At 36.7% G+C, this 18,571-nt stretch overlaps 1 protein-coding gene across 2 annotated transcripts in view; it reads right to left on the reverse strand.

Annotated features, from left to right (window-relative positions):
- INVS (inversin) overlaps nucleotides 1–18,571 on the reverse strand; it is a 146,048-nt gene that overhangs the window by 58,153 nt on the left and 69,324 nt on the right. For both annotated transcript variants that reach the window (XM_068551762.1, XM_068551761.1), the window contains exons 4-8: nucleotides 14,527–14,700; nucleotides 10,533–10,700; nucleotides 6,605–6,785; nucleotides 4,196–4,305; nucleotides 199–370 (exon numbers count right to left, since the gene is read on the reverse strand). In XM_068551762.1, the coding sequence (XP_068407863.1) occupies nucleotides 199–370; nucleotides 4,196–4,305; nucleotides 6,605–6,785; nucleotides 10,533–10,700; nucleotides 14,527–14,700 (805 nt within the window). The remainder of the gene's footprint in view (nucleotides 1–198; nucleotides 371–4,195; nucleotides 4,306–6,604; nucleotides 6,786–10,532; nucleotides 10,701–14,526; nucleotides 14,701–18,571) is intronic.

Here is an 18,571-nt window from a genome sequence, read left to right on the forward strand (position 1 = left end):
GCTAATTTTAGCCATAATACTTGGAAGAAATAAAGCTGTTGGAGTGATGTCCTGGCAACCTAAACTTAAAAAGTTAAGATGAAAGTCAAACAATATTAGATTAAGAACAATGGTTTCAACTTAGTATTTTGCAAAATAGCACCATCTACACTTTGAAGCCTGAATGAAAGCAAACTGAATATGTCTGCCAGTTCTTACCTGTACCTCCATATTTGTCTGCCATGTTAATGTCAGTGTCGGATTTTAAACTCAGCATAGTCCTAAGGACGTCATCACTGCCTTTCCCAGCAGCCCACATAAAGGATGTTCTTCCTTCAAGGTCTGAATCATCTTTTACTGAAGGATGTTTTAGAAACACTTTAACTGTTTCCTGTAAGAAAACTTCATTTAAAAATTTGAGACAAGAGAGTGGCATTTTCTATGGTAAGAAAGCCAGTGTTATATGTGACTTCCACTTAGAAGCAAAGTATTTTTTCCTCTACTTTTGAATCAAATGAAATTATCTTTTTATGAATAACGAAATTACAATTTCCATTGAAAGTGACAATCTTCTGTCCTTATACATTGGTTTTAGTTTTCATAGCACTTCAAAAATGTAACCTAACTCCCTCACTCAACATTCTAATAATTGAGAATGATCATCCTCAATTAAGTTTAAAAACTCAACTGCAGAGAAGCCTAATACATTCTCTCACTGTGTGTTTTGTTACTATTTTAAAAAATAGTTAGTGCATTTATCAAATAATTATGGGTAGTTACTGAGAAATGCAGTGTTCAATTCATCTAAACAAATATTTATTCAGCATTTCCTACATTCAAGGTCCTTCCTCTATAGAATCATACAAAAATTAGGACCCTTAATAATTCTAATAGTGTTTAACAATTTAAATTGGGGTTAATATTCATAACATTTAAAATTGCATCTTTCCTCAAAACTCAGATGCTTACAAGCTTTTAGGAAGATCACAGAAACTTTTGCTTGAATGGAAATAAAATAGTTTCAGAAAAAAACAATTTCTGGAGGCTGTGAGGTGGCCAAAAATATACAAAATGTTGATGATCAATATTTCAGAGCAAGAAAAAATTTAAGGGCTCATCTCGTCCAGCTCCTCATTTTACAGGTGATATTTAGACTCAAGGTCATATAAACATTGGTAGCAGTTAACAGGAGTAGAATGCAGGGTTAAATCACTGCACTCTTTCCACTGTAACACACACTGCTTCCTAGTCTTAAAACTAGACGTTGAGCTACTGAGGTATTACAGCTTAGTGCTCCTTAGGAACTAGTGTATGTCCTTATTAAGTAGATTTGAATAAAGAAATAAAATTTTGGGACTTCCCTGGTGGTTAAGAATCCAATGCAGGGGGGCACTTCCCTGGTGGCACAGTGGTTAAGAATCTGCCTGCCAATGCAGGGGGCACGGGTTCGAACCCTGGTCCGGGAAGATCCCACATGCTGCGGAGCAACTAAGCCCGTGAGCCACAACTACTGAGCCCAAGGGCCACAACTACTGAAGCCTGCACACCGAGAGCCCATGCTCCGCAACAAGAGAAGACACCGCAATGAGAAGCCCACGCACTGCAACGAAGAGTAACCTCCGCTCGCCGCAACTAGAGAAAGCCCGTGCACAGCAACGAAGACCCAACGCAGCCAAAAATAAATATAAATAAAATAAATAAATTAAAAAAAAAAAAAAAAGAATCCAATGCAGGGGACATGGGTTCAATCCCTGGTCCAGGAAGATCACACATGCTGCGGAGCAACTAAGCCCATGTGCCACAACTACTGAGCCTGCACTCTAGAGCTTGCGAGCCAGAACTACTGAGCGCACGTGCCACAACTACTGAAGCCCGCGCGCTAGAGCCCGTGCCCACAACAAGCCACTGCAATGAGAAGCCCGCACACTGCGACAAAGAGTAGCCCCCGATCGCCGCAACTAGAGAAAGCCCATGTGCAGCAATGAAGACCCAATGCAGCCAAAAATAAATAAATAAATAAATTTATAAAAAAGAAATAAAATTTTAAAATGTTGGTGATTTGGGGGGTTTCTTTTAATAATTTGCAAACATTTCTTTGTTGAGTATGTTTTCTTAATGATGAATGTTTGCAAGCGTTTTATGGGACTGTTGTTGTTGATGATGTTTTTTAAAAAGACAATTACAATCTCTTGTGAATTAATAGAGTCCCAGGAGATCAAGGGACTTGAAATTGAGCCTATAAAATTTGCATAATTATTAAAAAACTATTTCTGTAATTGGCAGATTGTCTAAAGCAAGTGTTTCTTTGAATAAACATCTGTAATGTTCTAGCGTTCTTTCTTACTAGCATTAGCACAGTTACTTAATTACTGGTTTCTGTACATAGGTTAAATTTGGAGTCTAAGACTTGGGTTCAAGATCTTGAGCAAATCTTTTTTTTTTTTTTTTTTTTAAATCATAGCAGTGACTTTCTGTTTTTAATTTTTATTTATTTATTTATTTATGGCTGTGTTGGGTCTTCGTTTCTGTGGGAGGGCTTTCTCTAGTTGTGGCAAGCGGGGGCCACTCTTCATCATGGTGCGTGGGCCTCTCACCATCGCGGCCTCTCTTGTTGCAGAGCACAGGCTCCAGACGCGCAGGCTCAGTAATTGTGGCTCACGGGCCCAGCTGCTCCGCGGCATGTGGGATCCTCCCAGACCAGGGCTCGAACTCGCGTCCCCTGCATCGGCAGGCAGACTCTCAACCACTGCGCCACCAGGGAAGCCCAAGCAAATCATTTAATCTCTTGGAACCTTGGTTTCTTCATCTGTAAGTAGGGGTAACATGTCCTTTCATAGGCCTATGTTGAAATATGGATTGAATTCCGATTTCCATAGGTTGACTAGACTGGGCCAATTGGATTTCTTATCTATGTGTAATAAGAATGAACTCCTCCTCAAAAACTCTGTATTTTTCTGAGATCTTGGGAGATAATAGAAGATAATGGTTTACCAAAACTTTAAGTGATATATAGAATAGTTTTTTAGGAATGCCAAGAAGGGGGATGATTGCTATAGTTGCTCCGGGTACCAGAGAGAAAGAAAAGTGGGAAAATAAGATATTTTCTCAATCCAAGAATTCAGTGTATTCAACAGTGCATTTGGGGAGGTCAGGAAGATGGAATTATACTATGCTGATGATAACATTCTCATAATTTAATGAAACCAGGTGTTTCACTATGCACTCTCATGTAGAAGGCAGCAAAATCCACTGTGACTGCGTTAATGTGTGCCTCTTTGGATGTGTCTCTAGTTCTTAGTGGCCACTCATACTCAGGAGGCTGAAGCAGCCTAGACATTATCATGTTGCTGGCTGGACTGAGTGACATAATGGATGAGAAAGTACTTTGTAAACTGTAAAGGGCGGCAGGAAGGAACTATTAATAATAGTTAATATCTTTGGATATATCAATAATTCATATTTTTGCTTTCTCAGATGTACAATATACAAAATTATTAGCACAAATAATAATAGCAATGAATGCTATTTCTTGAATACCTACTCTATGCCAAGTATTACACTAGGCACTGGTCATAAACTTTCTCTAATCCTTACAATAATCCTAAAAGAAAAGGTATAATTATTCTCATTTTACATATGAAGAAACTAAGACTCAGAGAGGTTAAGAACTTATGCAAGGTCATACAGCTAGCAAATAGCACAGTCAGGATTCTAGCCAAGGTCTATCTAGTTCTAAAGCCTTGCCCACTGCCTTCAGGACAATTATAGATTGCCAAACACTAGATTGTCTTTAGTGCCTTACAATTAACAAAAAAGATTAAGTACACTTACAGTAAAGCAAAATGTTACACTGAACAGTTAAAATAAAAATTCTTTAAAACTTCCCATGTGACTAACAACTTTATAAAAATTCAGACCATCACCTGAATCACAGAGTGAACAGTATGAGCAACTGTTAAAAAATAATTGCTACACAAACACACAAATGAGTACAAGTAACAGTGTGAAATCTGAATAAGGTCAGTGGATTACATCAATATCAATTTCCAGTTTATGACATTATATTATACTTTTGCAAGATGTTACCACTGGAGTGAACTGAATGAAGGGTACATGGGATCTTGCTGTTTTATTTCTTACAACTGCATGTGAATTTACAATTATATCAAAATAAAAATTTCATTTAAAAAAAAGATAATTGTCATGGTTTACTTACAGCGAAGTTACTCTGAGCTGCATAGTGCAAGGGTGTTGCTCCCTGGCTGTCAGATGGGATGGTTCCAGACTTATTTCTTTCTAAAAGCAGATGGACAATCTGTGCGTGGCCTGAAAGCAGACACAAGGTAGTTATCACATAAAAGGACTGATTCATTTATAATCTATTTAAAGGAAAGGGGTAAGAAAAATCATTAGCACATAAACCAGCATGCACAATGCCCAGTGCAGCCTCTTCTAACTTCTCACGAAAATACATGATTATGTACCACAGAGGCAAAAACTTACAACACTAAAAACTTAATGCTTCAACCAGGAAGGAAATGACTAATTATAACAGCCAGATTGAGAAAAAACTGTATTAGGTATCAGCTCACTGCATCCCCTGGCTTCACCTTATAAAACTGCCCATAAAAACAGAAGAAGGCACGTTAGGAGCCAGCCCCTCTCAGCCATCAGTGTCCCTGGTCTCCAGGTTCCATTGCACCATCAGTCAGAACTACACGGTTGTTCTCTTCTGCTACTCAGGAGGACAACCTATAATACAAACTCTTGTGACCTCTGAGGCCTTCTATCCATCCCCTCTAACCTCCCTCCCCCAATTTTTTAAAATCTAGGCAGTGATTTCAAATCCCAGAAAACAAGTGGGCAGGAATGATGAGGTGGTAGTAGAGAAACATGCTCTGCAGTACACTTTGGAGGATGTGGATGTGGTCTCCACAAGTGAAGAACTGTAGAAAGGATCAAAGAATAAACAAGCCTGGTAATCGTATATTTAGGAAACCTGAATTTCATACATGCCATTGCTTCAGTGTATAGGGAATGAGGCAATGAAGAAGATGCCACATTAGCAGAGCAAGAATACACTGCATGAAAGCCAGGCAGAAAAAAAGGAATTTGAGTGGGAGCTGTGCTTGTCTACCTGCTCTCCAGCTATGGTTTGAGATGGAGTTCTCCATAACATGAACGGGCAAAAACAGTATCAAAGGCAATCTATGCACATAGTCAATCTAAATATCTCTCGTTTGAAAGATAAAGAGAAAAATTCAGAAGAGGCTATATGAAAACATACGCTAGGACAGGGAGAAAGGAACACCATCAGAAAGAAGAAGAGCATACCTCAGAAAATGATCTAGAGAAGGATCCAGAGGAAAATTTCAGGCAACTGTTTGGCATCCTTGACTTTTGCAAAGAGATGGCCTCTATGAAATGAAACAGAATATCCTAAGAAGAAAATAATCTAAAATGAAAAGGTAATGGAAGGAGATAAAAAGGAAAAAAGCTGAGATAAAAAGAAATATGGATGAGAGAAGGAAATCAAAATATAACCTAAAATACAATCTATAAGAGGCAGAAAGAAAGCTGAACTTGTGGAACACAAGTCAGTTTAGTGCTGTGGAGACAAATTTGCAAAGTCCTCCTAGAATGCAGAGGAAAAGGGATGAAACTGCACCTTGAAATGAAGTCTAAATAATAATTATAAATCTGACTATAAAACTGAATGCAATCATTTAAAAAAGAGATAATGTGTAATTTAAAAACTAAGTCCATAATAATAATGGTTTATTATAATTATTAATATTAATTAATAATTACTATCAGATTATATTTATAAATACCCAAAGAATGATAAGTGAAAGTGTGCTAAATTCCTCATTTTTAAATAGATGGGAATTAATAGACACAGTTTTGCTCTGGACTCTGACTTAGGCTTAAAAATTTAAAAGTAACTACTAGTAGAACTTAAAAATCCTCCTAAAACATTAGGCAATTCAAAACCAAACAACAACGAATGTAATCCACACACCACAAGGCAGAAAACAAAGGAATCAGGAAAAAACCAAAACACTAATAATACTCAAAGAGCAGAATAACAGAAAAAAGATCAAATTATACAATTTATAACAATGACTATCAGCGGGTAAAACTCCTTCACTAAAAGAGACTCTCAGAGTGCCAAAAATCAGACACATACACATATATACTCTCTCATTTAAAAAAGTGATCCCCCGAAAGGTTAAGTCAAAGGCATATCAGGAAATATGATGAAAAGGAAATCAAATATCATAGTATTAGCTCACACATAAAATTAGAGCCCTTCTCCAAAAAAGCAAAGGCACTGAATGTGAAGATTATTTTATATTTACATTTGTCAACAAATGTGCATTACTTTTATAATAAAAATGAAAAGACACGATGTTGAAATTAATATATAACAGAGAATACATTCTATATTGCTAAAATTTAAGCGTACAACAGAGTGATTCAGGTATAAAGCGCCACGTATCAATTAAAAATTAAAACAATTAAATAGGAGGCGGGAGCTGACAGGGGGAGGGAAGCCATGGAAAATTTCCTATACTCATGCAGTTCCTCCTACTGTTGATCCTTGGTTTCACATTCAACTCACCTAGTAAAGCTGCCCAGTGAAGAGGCGTTCGAAATAAGTTATCGTAAGATGTTATATTGCAGCTTTCGTATGAGGTCAAGACGTCAACCACTGTCACGTTCCCATCAGCAACTGCAAAGTGAAGAGGTGTTCGACCCTCATAGTCTTGCCAGTTCAGTAAAGACTCTGTTGGAGCAGCGTCCTATTTTTAAGGAACCAGAGACCTCAGACATACGTGGAATCCTTCATAAATCACGTTTGACACAGTATTAACGGAGCCATTTTTGAAACCTACATATTCCCTCTCAGCAGAAGTGATAAATTCAGAAAAAAGTATACAGTCTAAATCTTTAAAAACTAATTTTCATATTTAACTATAAAAAGTACAGAAAAGATACAATAAACAACAGGTACCATCTACCAATAGATTAAATAGGGGTCCTCAACATTTTGCCTAATGTGCTTTTTTTAATCTCTTACAGATTCAGCTAAAGGCATATGTTTTGTATTTTTGCTTCACATATATACATCCATAAACAACAGTTAAATTTTGTATGTGTGTTTTCAATATTTATACTTATGTATTATACCATACATATCCCTGAATTTTTTTCAAAATTATACTTTTGAATTTTTAATTTCAACACAATACATTTGAGTATCTATGATGATACTAGTCCATTTGTTAAACCACAATTTAGTTAACCATTCTCCTACTGAGGGATATTTAGGTTATTTACATTTTTTCCCACTATTAACAATAATGCTGCAATGAACACGCTTCCTTTACATGTCCCTTTGTGGCACATGTGATTTTTCTCTAGCCTAGACACCTGGATGGGAAATTGCTGGGTTGAAGGATATTTGCATCTTCAGCTAGTATTGTCAAACTGCTCTCTAAATGGCTGTACTAATTAACACATCCATGACGATGTGTAAAAGCTTTTATTTCCCCACATGCCGGTACAGATTAACCACTTAGTATTATCAAACTTACATTTTTCCCCTTATAGGTATGAAATGCATTTCACTGATGTTTTAATTTGTATTTCTTTTATGAATGAGGTTGAGTTTTTTTTTATCATATGTTTATTGGATATTTGGTTTAAATTGACAGTTTACAACATTTATTCATTTTTCTACTGGATCTTTGTAGCAGATATGATGCATTGCTAAGGTCCCCCTTCAAGACTAAAGGACCTACTTCCCCAGCTGCTGCAAGTGCTGCCAACAAATGACTTTCTACTGTCATCCTTTTGGAATTGCTTCAGCTAAAGAGAGTTACCTCACCTACGGTCAGGTCCCTTCTCAGATTAGGTCATATCCAAAGCCAAGCTCTCTTGTCCAAATTCAAGAACTCTCTGAAGGGCCATCCCAGATTTAGAGCTGTCTATAGAGTCAGGCTATTTTACAAAAAAGAGTATTAAAGGTATTATAAACACTTCAAAAAAAGAAGTAGAATATTACCACAATGGTATTCTAGGCCCTTGAGTCTCCCAAGGACTTGGATGCGTTTATAAGGGAGAAAAAAAAAGCCAAATCTGTGAGGAAATAAGATACTATGAGTGAGAATCATCCTCCAAAGACTTCAGATCTTGGAATTAACACAAAAAGAATATAAAATAACTATCTATGAAACATGTAAGAAAATTAAAAATGAAAAAAAAGGTGAGCAAGGAAACAAAAACTCTCAAAATGATCAGGCAGATCTGAAAAAGAACCAAGTAGAACTTTTAGAAGTGAAAATATAATCACTAAGATTGAAGACTAAATGAATAGGGTAAACAAGAGATTGGATGCAGCTGAAGAAAGACCTGGCAAACTGGAAGGCAGATCTGATGTAACTACCCAGAATGCAGCAGAAAGAGACAAGATGATAGAAATGTAAAAGAGAAGTTAAGAGACATGGAAAGTAAAATGGAAAGGTCTAAAATATGTATTACTGGAGACCCCATAGGCAGGAGTAGAGAGAATAAAAGAGAGGCAATATTTAAAGAGATAATGGTTATATATTTTCCAGAAATGAGATGCAATAATCAGAATGTATACTAAACAGGAAAAAAAAAAAAAAGGCACACCTAGACAAACCGTAGTAAAACTGTAGTTATGCCATGTAGAAAAATTTTAAAAAGCAGCCTGAGAGAAAAGATATCTATAAAGGGATGACACAGACCAATAACAGGCTCTTCAAGAGGAATTAATGAAAGGCAGAAAGCAGCAAAATGACAGTCTGAAAGAGTTGAGAAAAGTAACTACTTAGAACTGTGTATACAGGAAAACTATATATTCAAGAGCACAGTAGAAATGTAGACATTCTTAACAAATAAAATCAGGGAGGGCTTCCCTGGTGGTGCAGTGGTTAAGAATCCACCTGCCAATGCAGGGGACATGGGTTCAATCCCTGTCCTGGGAAGATCCTACATGCCACGGAGCAATAAAGCCCGTGCACAACTACTGAGCCTGAGCTCTAGAGCCCACGTGCCACAACTACTGAAGCCTGTGTGCCTAGAGCCTGTGCTCCACAACAAGAGAAGCCCACGCACTGCAACGAAGAGTAGCCCCTACTCACCGCAACTAGAGAAAGCCCGCGCACAGCAACAAAGACCCAACACAGACAAAAAACAAAACAAAAAACAAACAAATAAATAAATTTATTAAAAAAAAAAATCAGGGAGTTTACCACCATAGATCTACACTAAAGGAAGTTCTAAGAATTATATTTCAGGAAGTAAGATAATAATAACTCTAGAAGGAAAATTCGAGACTCAAGAAGAAATGCAGAGCAAAGAAATTAGTTAACACACAAGTAGAAATAAATTTTCATTGTACAAATAAAACAATAATATCTTTTAAAGTCTAATTTGTGTGTTATAAGCAAATAGGACTAAATATTAGACTACCATAGCTTGTAAGTTGGAATTTGGGAAGGAGTGATTAGAAAACCTCAAAGAATATACTGATAAATATTCAAAATTAATAAGAAAGTATAGCAAGTTGGTTAAATATATAATTAATGGCCCAAACTATCAATTGCATTTCTATACACCTGCAACAACCAGTTAAATACATACCCTAGATACCCTAGATATGCTTTTAAAAAAGGTTCAGAGCAGCACTGTTATAAATAGCAAAAAAATGGAAACAGTTCCAAATGTCAGTCAATAACAGACTGAATAATGTGTCATTTAATCTTCATAAAATGGAATACTATACAGCAGTAAAAAGTAATATATTACAGCTGCACACAGCAACATAGATAAAATCACCAGCTTAACACTGAGCAAGAGAAAAGTATGTTGCGGAAGAATACATACAGTATGATTCTATGAATATAAAATTCAAAAATGTTAAAAACTAAACTATATATTTTTTAGGGATACAAACACATGGTAAAACTATAATGAAAACCAGTGGAATGATAAGCACAAAACTGAGGATAGTGGCTGACTCTGAGAAAGGAGAGAAAAGAATGGTACTGGGAGGTATCCAGGGAACTTCAACGGTAATGGTAATGGTAATGTACTTGGCTCCTCAACTCAGTGATGAGTACATGAGTATTTGTTGTTTCCTTATATATCTTAAATGTATTATATAAATATTCACTTACATCTATTTACTATTTAATAAGAACAAGTATAAAACAAAGACAGGGATGATAAATATAAACTCAGAAAAGTAGTTGATGGGGGACAGGAATGAGCATGGCACAGGGAGACAGAATGTATTTGGAAACTGGCACATAGGAAACTTCTGCGTGGTCTTAAATAACAGCATGAAAATGTTTTATTTCTTGGTGATGAGCTCACATGTTTGTTATACTCTTTTGCTTCATAATTTGGTTGTGTGTCATATAAATGCTTTTGCATATATTGGATATTTCATTTTATATATATATATATATATATATATATATATATATATATTTGGAAAGGCCATCCATTATACCCACCAGAATGCATCGCACTGTGTGAACAGCACTCGGATCTTTGTGGTTGGCTGCCCAGTGAAGTGGGATCTTGCCTTCGACATCAGGAATTCCAATGTTGGAATCATGCTTGATGAGCAGCTTCACATGCTCAGGGTTATTGTAGTAGGCACTCCAATGCAGAGCTGTTTGCTGCAAAATTGAGAGATTCTCAAAATAACGATAACTACAGTAACAGTGAAAACACAACAAACTTTTCCCAAACTTTCAGTATGCGACAGGCACTGTCGTAAGAGTTTTATATATTTTATCTCATGTAGTCTATATCATGACAACTCTGGGAAATGAGTACTCTTGAATTTGCATGCGACTGATGAGGAAAGTAAGTACGAAGAGGATAAGTAATCTGCTCAAGGGTGTGAAGGTAGCAAGTGACTGAATAGAGATTTTAAACCCAGGCAGTCTGACTCCAGAATCTGACATCTTAACCATGGCAGGGATTTAGGTCATCAAGTACTAATAACTGATAATACTGAGAAAGAAAAAAGAAGCCAAATATTTTATGAATAATTATCAACAAAGCAAGTGATCATCTTGATATTGCACTAAGCACCTTAAGAATTTGATAGAAGGTTTTATAACTATCAGAAAAGATCCATGCATAGGAAATCATGGATCTAGAATCCATTTTTTATATCAAAGGATAAATTTAAATTTAACTATAATTTTACAGGATAAATTGTTAAGATATATTTTGAAAATACAGCAACACTTGCTTTATTTTTAGATAAAGTTAAAAATGAACATGCTGAATTTGCCGATGTTGCTTTAAAAATCTCTTCTGCCATTCTCATCAACATACTGGTTTCTCTATTAGGAGAACTATTAATGAAACCACAGAGAAACTGTTTAGATATACTTTATGCCTTGAGAGTAGCATTGTCATGAATCCAATCTAGAATGAGATCATTTAACAGCAGGAACCAAGCTCATTTGTCACATTAAAAACTTTAAATGTTGGCATATGTGGTATTCATTCAAAGTGAACCTACAGGCATCTAACAAGTAGAGTTATTAACTCATTACTCTTTGTTTAGTGATAACTGCAGAACAAAAAAGTCACAAATATCAAAGCAGTTAATCGCCTAAAACCACATTTTCAGTAAACAACATGTACAGTTTCTGTAATTCTTTTCTTTTCCTATATCTGTTCTTTTTTTAAAAATTAATTAATTAATTTTTGGCTGCGTTGGGTCTTCATTGCTGTGCGTGGGCTTTCTCTAGTTGTGGTGAGCCGGGGCTACTCTTTGTTGTGGTGTGCGGGCTTCTTATTGTGGTGGCTTCTCTTGTTGTGGAGGACGGGCTTTAGATACGTGGGCTTCAGCAGTTGCAGCACGTGGGCTCAGTAGTTGTGGCACACGGGCTTAGTTGCTCCACGGCATGTGGGATTTTCCTGGACCAGGGATTGAACCCGTGTCCCCTGCATTGGCAGGCGGATTCTTAACCACTGCACCACCAGGGAAGTCCCTGTTCTGAATATATTTATTGAAATATATTATGCTGTTGAACCTAACAGTAAAAAGTTTGGGGTTGCATTTTTTTACATCTTTGTTTTTTTATTTTTCTAGTAATTCTTTTTTTTTTTTGACTGTGGTAAAATGTACATAACATAAAATTTACCATTTTAACTGTTTCTAATGCCATGTTCAGTGGCATTAAGTACGTTCACATTGTTGTGTAACCATCAGTACTATTTATCTCCAGAATTTTTTCATCTTCCCAAACTGAAACTCCATACCCATTTAACAATAACTCCCAATACCCACCTCCTCCCCGTCACCTGGCAACCACCATTCTACTTTCTGTCTCTATGAATTTGACTCCTCTAGGTACCTTGTAAGCGGAATCTTACAATACTTGTCTTTTTGTGTCTGACTTGTCACTTGGCATAATGTCCTCAAAGTTCATCCACATTGTAGCATGTGTCAGAATTCCATTCCTTTTTAAGGCTGAATAATATTCCACTGTATGTATATACTGCATTTTTTTTATCCAGCTGTCCATCAAAAGACATTTGGGAGGTTTGTGAGTAACATCTTTGGGCTATTTTGAGTAATGCTGCTATGAACATGGATGTACAAATATCTGTTCGCATTCCTGATTTCAATTCTTTTGGGTATATAACCAGAGGTAGATTTACTGGATCATATAGTAGTTCTATGTTTAATTTTTTGAGGAGTTTTCCACAGTGGCTGTACCATTTTACATTCCCACCAACAGTGCACAGGGGTTCAAATCTCTCCACGTCCTCACCAGCACTTGTTATTTTTGTTTTTTGTGATAATAGCTATCCTAAAGGGTGTGAAGTGCTATCTCACCGTGGTTTTTGATTTGTGTTTCTTTTGTGATTAGTTATATTAAGCATCTTTTCATGTGCTTATTGGCCATTTGTATATCTTCTTTGGAGAAATGTCTATTCAAGTCCTTTGCCAGTTTTTTAATTGAGTTGTTTGATTTTTTGTTGCTCATTTTTAATGTATTTTATAATACGATTGGTCTGTGACAGATTAGAAATTTAAAAAAAACCGATCCTTCACTTCAGATGGTTTGAGACTCATTGCGCTATGCTTTTGTCCTTCTTTCTTCTCTGTGGCTGCCTGGACTATGCAGATCCATTTTCCATCGGTCTGACTGAATAACCTCCCATCCCTGTTCTATAACAGAAGAACATACAGGGACTGGAAGACAGCAGGAAGTTCATAGAATATATTGGGGAAGACATGAAGCCCAAAGACAGTTGTAGCTTCTCAAGTGATTAATGGGTCTTGTGCTTTTTTCAGTGAAATATTTATTTATTTATTTATTTAGCCACACCATGTGGCTTGCGGAATCCTAGTTCCCTGACCAGGGATTGAACCCAGGCCCTCAGCAGTGAGAACAGAGTCCCAACCACTGGACCACCAGGGAATTCTCAGTGCAATATTAGCACTATAAATGCTGTGAGTTAGGAATAATATTAATTTACAAGTTGTAAAATAAAGTTAAAGTTGATTTCAGAACTCTGGGTTATGTGAGTGACCACTAAGCAAAATCTAAAAATCACATAAAGAACACTATGGGAGTGAAAAGATTATTGAATATAAACCCAGTGAATGACTTATAAGAGTTTTAATTACATGAGAGTGCTGGAGTTAGCAAGACTCTATGATTAAGTGCCTGATGAAAAGGGAGAGGATGATTGCATTTGTCTAACTAAAGACCACATTTTTTTCCTGTAAGGAATGATCAGAGTGTTGATCAAAACAATGACCAATGTGTACACTACGTTAAAACTCAAGAGCAGGGAAGATAATGGATCCTAATAACAATGCCAGAGCAGATGTTAGAATCAAAATGAACTAATAATAATAATTTTAAGCTAATATTTATTGAGAGAATACTATGCACCAGGCATTGCTAAACACTTCATATATATCATCTCATTTTACCTTCAACAACCCTTTATCCCCTTTTTGCATATGAGAAAACTGAGGACTAGAGGAGTTAAGTAATTCGATGGACATAGAACAAGTGGTGGCTTCTACACTGAAACCCAAGAAGAATGATGCCAAAGCCAGGCCATTAAAGCACTATGCACTTAGTACATTACCCAGGGCATTTGGCCACCACAAATCTAACTACCTTTAGCAACTATCTTGACTAGCAGTCAAATACTGAGTTGGAGTTAGACAGGCCTGGTTTGAATTCTAGTCCTGCCAATTGGATCTTGGGCAGAATTTTAATCTTCTTGAGCTTCAGTTTTCCCATATGTAAAAAGATGATACTACCCACCACACCTGGTTGCTGGGAGGATAAAATGACAGAATTTAAGTGAAATACTTTACTGGGGTGCGTGGAGACTTGGAATTGTTTTACCATGCATGAGTGGTAATTTAGGCCTTCTTCCTTGAGATTTCACATCATAAAATAAAGCATTTGCTTTCTGCTCTATTTGTCTTGGATTTTGACAGTCCGTTACCTTGTTTTTATCCTGTGTATCCACTTCTCCTGGTGCCATAAACTTCAGCAGAAGCGCCAAACACTTAGGGCTCTTGTGCCGGGTAGTCAAGTGTAAAGGAGTCATTTCTTCCAGATCCTTCTGCATCCAGTTTGCTCTGCGTGTAAGTAAGAGTTTCATGAAACGATAATTTCCCTAAATAAAAAATAAGAGACAGTAAGAAGAAATTTAGTTTGGAGCCAAACATTTTTTAAAATTTTAAAATGTTTTAAGCATTTTAATTATTCTGCTAGGATAATAACATTCAGATAAATTAATAAAAGGAAAATACTTATAATTCTACTACTCTAGCAATTGTTTTATTTTTTCATGTTTCTTTCCAACCGCTTTCTATATGTATTTAGTTTACTCAGTGGCTGGTCAATATTTCATTGTGTTAAGGCAAAACATTTTATTTAATCATTCTATGATTGTTTATAATATTTTTTCAATAGAAAATGCTACAATGTACATGATTTTTCACATATTTTTTTTTTCCATAGAATAAATTATCAGGAACCAAATAACTGGGTCAAAGGAGTTTGTGCATTTTATGGTTTTTGGTGTATTTTCCAAATTGCTATCTAGTAGCAACAATGTGTGAATGTATTAGTTTCAGCACAATCTGACCAGCACAGCACATATTATTTATATTCCAAGTATAATAACTTTGTGAAACAAGTAGAGATTTTAAACCCCAATTTACAGGTGAGGGAATTGAGATTCAAAGGGGTTAAATATTTTGTTCACAGTCATTTGGTTAACAAGGAAAAGGTGGTTAGTTTTCTTGATGAGAACTATTTACAGGTACAACTAAGGTAGAAGCAGCTTCCTCAAAGTTCAGGTCCCAGACTCATCTGGTCACACAAACACCAACCCAGAAATCACTGTAGGCCACCCACTTGCAGGCAGTGCTCTCCACACCAGTTAAACCCTCCAATCTGGCAGAACCAACCCATCTGGAGAAAGAAGTTTAGCTATAAGGGCTAGAGTAATACACTGGTGGGGACTCAGGTTGATCATTTTATGGTATGGCTGTGTGAGCTTTGAAACCCTTGAAAAATATTCAATAGTTCTTTTAAGCTCTTTCCTGAGATCTAGTTCCATATTTCCAATTCTGATTGGAGCCTTCAATATGCTTGGTATCACAGATATTTCAAAGTCAACATGAACAAACTTCATTGCATGATCAAGTTCTCTGCTTACTTCATGTGTATTTTCTCCTTCCCTATTCAAAGCATAGTGACAGGCAGGGCTGCCTGTCTTTTTCATCTTCTGAGACCCTCTAAATCCTTAACATTGTTGGAAATGTGACCTTTAAGTATTATAATTACAAGGTATTAATGTTCTACTATCAGGAACTATCGGTATTAGTAAGGAAGACATTTATTGATTGAGCAGGCTCCCCACTGTGATGAATGTGAGGCTCTAAGTAAGGCAAAGGGAACTAGCTAGAGCAACAGTGAGGTGCAGAAGGAAGAATGAGACTTGCCTGCTTGCCTACAGGGGCAAAGACAGGATTCAACTCAGCTCCAGGGCTGGGGCAGAGATAAGGGAGAACAAGGCTAGGAAAAGTGTCATAAGGCTGTCTACACTAGATGGGCAAACTTGGAATGGACTGAAAAACAAATGAATGCAGCTCATTTATTTTCTTTCAGAGAGGCTTTCCTTGACCACCCTAAGTAGAACTTATTTTGTTCTTCTTTATTGCAGTACCCTTTCATTTCCTTCATAGTACTTTCCCCAGTTTGTAGTTACATATGTTTTTATTTCCCTTCACTGAGATTTCCCTCATAAGCAGTAAGCATCATGAAGGCAGAGACTATGTTTTGTTGACCACTGTGCTTGGCATGGTTCCTGGCACATAATAGGTGCTTAATAAATATTACTTGAGGGACTTCCCTGGTGGCGCAGTGGTTAAGAATCCGCCTGCCAATGCAGGGAACACGGGTTCGAGCCCGCAGGGGACACGGGTTCGAGCCTGCAGGGGACACGGGTTCAAGCCCTGGTCCGGGAAGATCCCACATGCTGCGGAGCAACTAAGTCTGTGCACCACAACTACTGAGCCCGTGTGCCACAACTACTGAAGCCCACGCGCCTAGAGGCTGTGCTGTGCAACAAGAGAAGCCACTGCAATGAGAAGCCCACGCACCGTAACGAAAAAGAGTAGCCCCCGCTCGCCGCAACCAGAGAAAGCCCGCGCACAGCAATGAAGACAACACAGCCAAAAACAAACAAACAAACAAACAAACAAATAAATAAATAAATAAATATTACTTGAAGGACTGAGTGAATAAGAGGAAACGAAATATCTTCTAGAGGTTTTTGTTTTTATTTAAAAATTCTTATTTACAGTTGCTAAATTAGATCATAACAGTTAAGAATATTAACTCTCAAATATCTGGAATTTGGTTACTATTACTTTTTAATGTTTCATTTATCTGAGCTTCATTCATAGTGGACATCATTTATCTGGATATTCTGATTTCACCCAATGCCAGTTTTTGAGAAGGTGCTAAAATTTCCTCAAGAGGGCACCCTGCTCTAAATCTCTTGCCATCTTTTCTTTCAAAAAAAAGAGAAAAATGCCCAGGAAAACCAAACATATGTGGTACTTCATACCAAAAAAATAAGGTTTGACCTTTCTGAGCATAACATTTCAAATATTACAGAATAATTCATCATGACCTTTTAAAGATATTCAATCAGACAATCATTGTGATTTTGAAATTTAGAGGAAATGGGAAGGAGAAGGAGGAAACTAGAATATGTTAGGGGGTGGCTACTGAGTTATACACATAGTGCTTGGTATATTTCCATTTCACATTATTCTGGGGATTCTACCTACACAAAACATCGTACACCTCAGTAATAATCACTCATTCATTCAACAAACATCCATTGAACCTTGTTACAAAGCAGGCAGGAGTAAAATGTTTGTACTTTACTTATTACAAAGCTCTTTGACATAGATTTCATCTTTGCTCCTCACAGAAGTATCATGGAAAATTTTTACATATCAATTAAAGTATCTTCCTGTGACTCTAATTTCCTCATCTGTAAAACAGGAATAATAATAGTACCTGAGATTATCATGCATATGAAATGATAAAGGTAATATCTGTACTTAGAACAGTACACAAAGCAAATGCTCAGTAATGTTTGCTAACTTTATTATGGATAGTTTTCCAATGTGGAGGAGGCAATAAAACATAAATGGTCAAGTGGAACCAAGAATGGCCCATGACAGAGGGCATGTAGATAGAAAGATCTGACTGAACATAGTATACATAGTTCAGCTACTGATTAAGGAGAGAACCAAGGTTAGGAACAGGTAAAAGTACAAATAGTTGGAATGTTATAAATAATGGCTTTTCTGATTTTTTTTTTTACATTGAGAAAGATGTCTATACTCTACCTACAGATAAAGGTGATATAGTACCAACAAGAACATACCTAATAGGAATTCAGCTGGTACCCTGGGGAGGGGTCAGCTATATGATCAGGCCAGCTTCTCCTATTCCAAAGGACAGAGACACATCAGATATTACCGACGAATGCTGGGACTAGAAACAATATAATCCATTTGGACCAAGGTCAACCTCCTTGGTCTCATGAACAAGCATTTATTAAATGCCCAGTGTACGCAAACTCAATTCTGAGACTGAACAGAGGGGACAGACAACCTTTGAGCTAAAATCAGGAGAGTATTTGTAATATCAGTGGAAAAGAGGAAAACACTAGTTTGAGGCAGCAAGCTGTTTTGATAACCCCCTGAAGACTGTATGACCCTGGGGACACATGTTATAGGCTACTTTGTTTCCCGTAAAGCCTCCTCAATACAAAAGCAAACAAACAAAATATCTAAACATTTCCTCACTATTGCTTGAAATTAGGACTTCTTAAGTTTTCAGGTTTATTATAACACAAATACTTTGGGGATGATTTGGAAGTTAACAATTTAGTATCATATCTTAGGGCCACACAGAACATGATCCTGAGGTGAAGACTGTTTTGGAATTTGCTT

This window comes from Eschrichtius robustus, chromosome 10 (assembly GCF_028021215.1).
Source record: "Eschrichtius robustus isolate mEscRob2 chromosome 10, mEscRob2.pri, whole genome shotgun sequence".
In the NCBI taxonomy this organism is placed as follows: Eukaryota; Metazoa; Chordata; class Mammalia; order Artiodactyla; family Eschrichtiidae; genus Eschrichtius; species Eschrichtius robustus.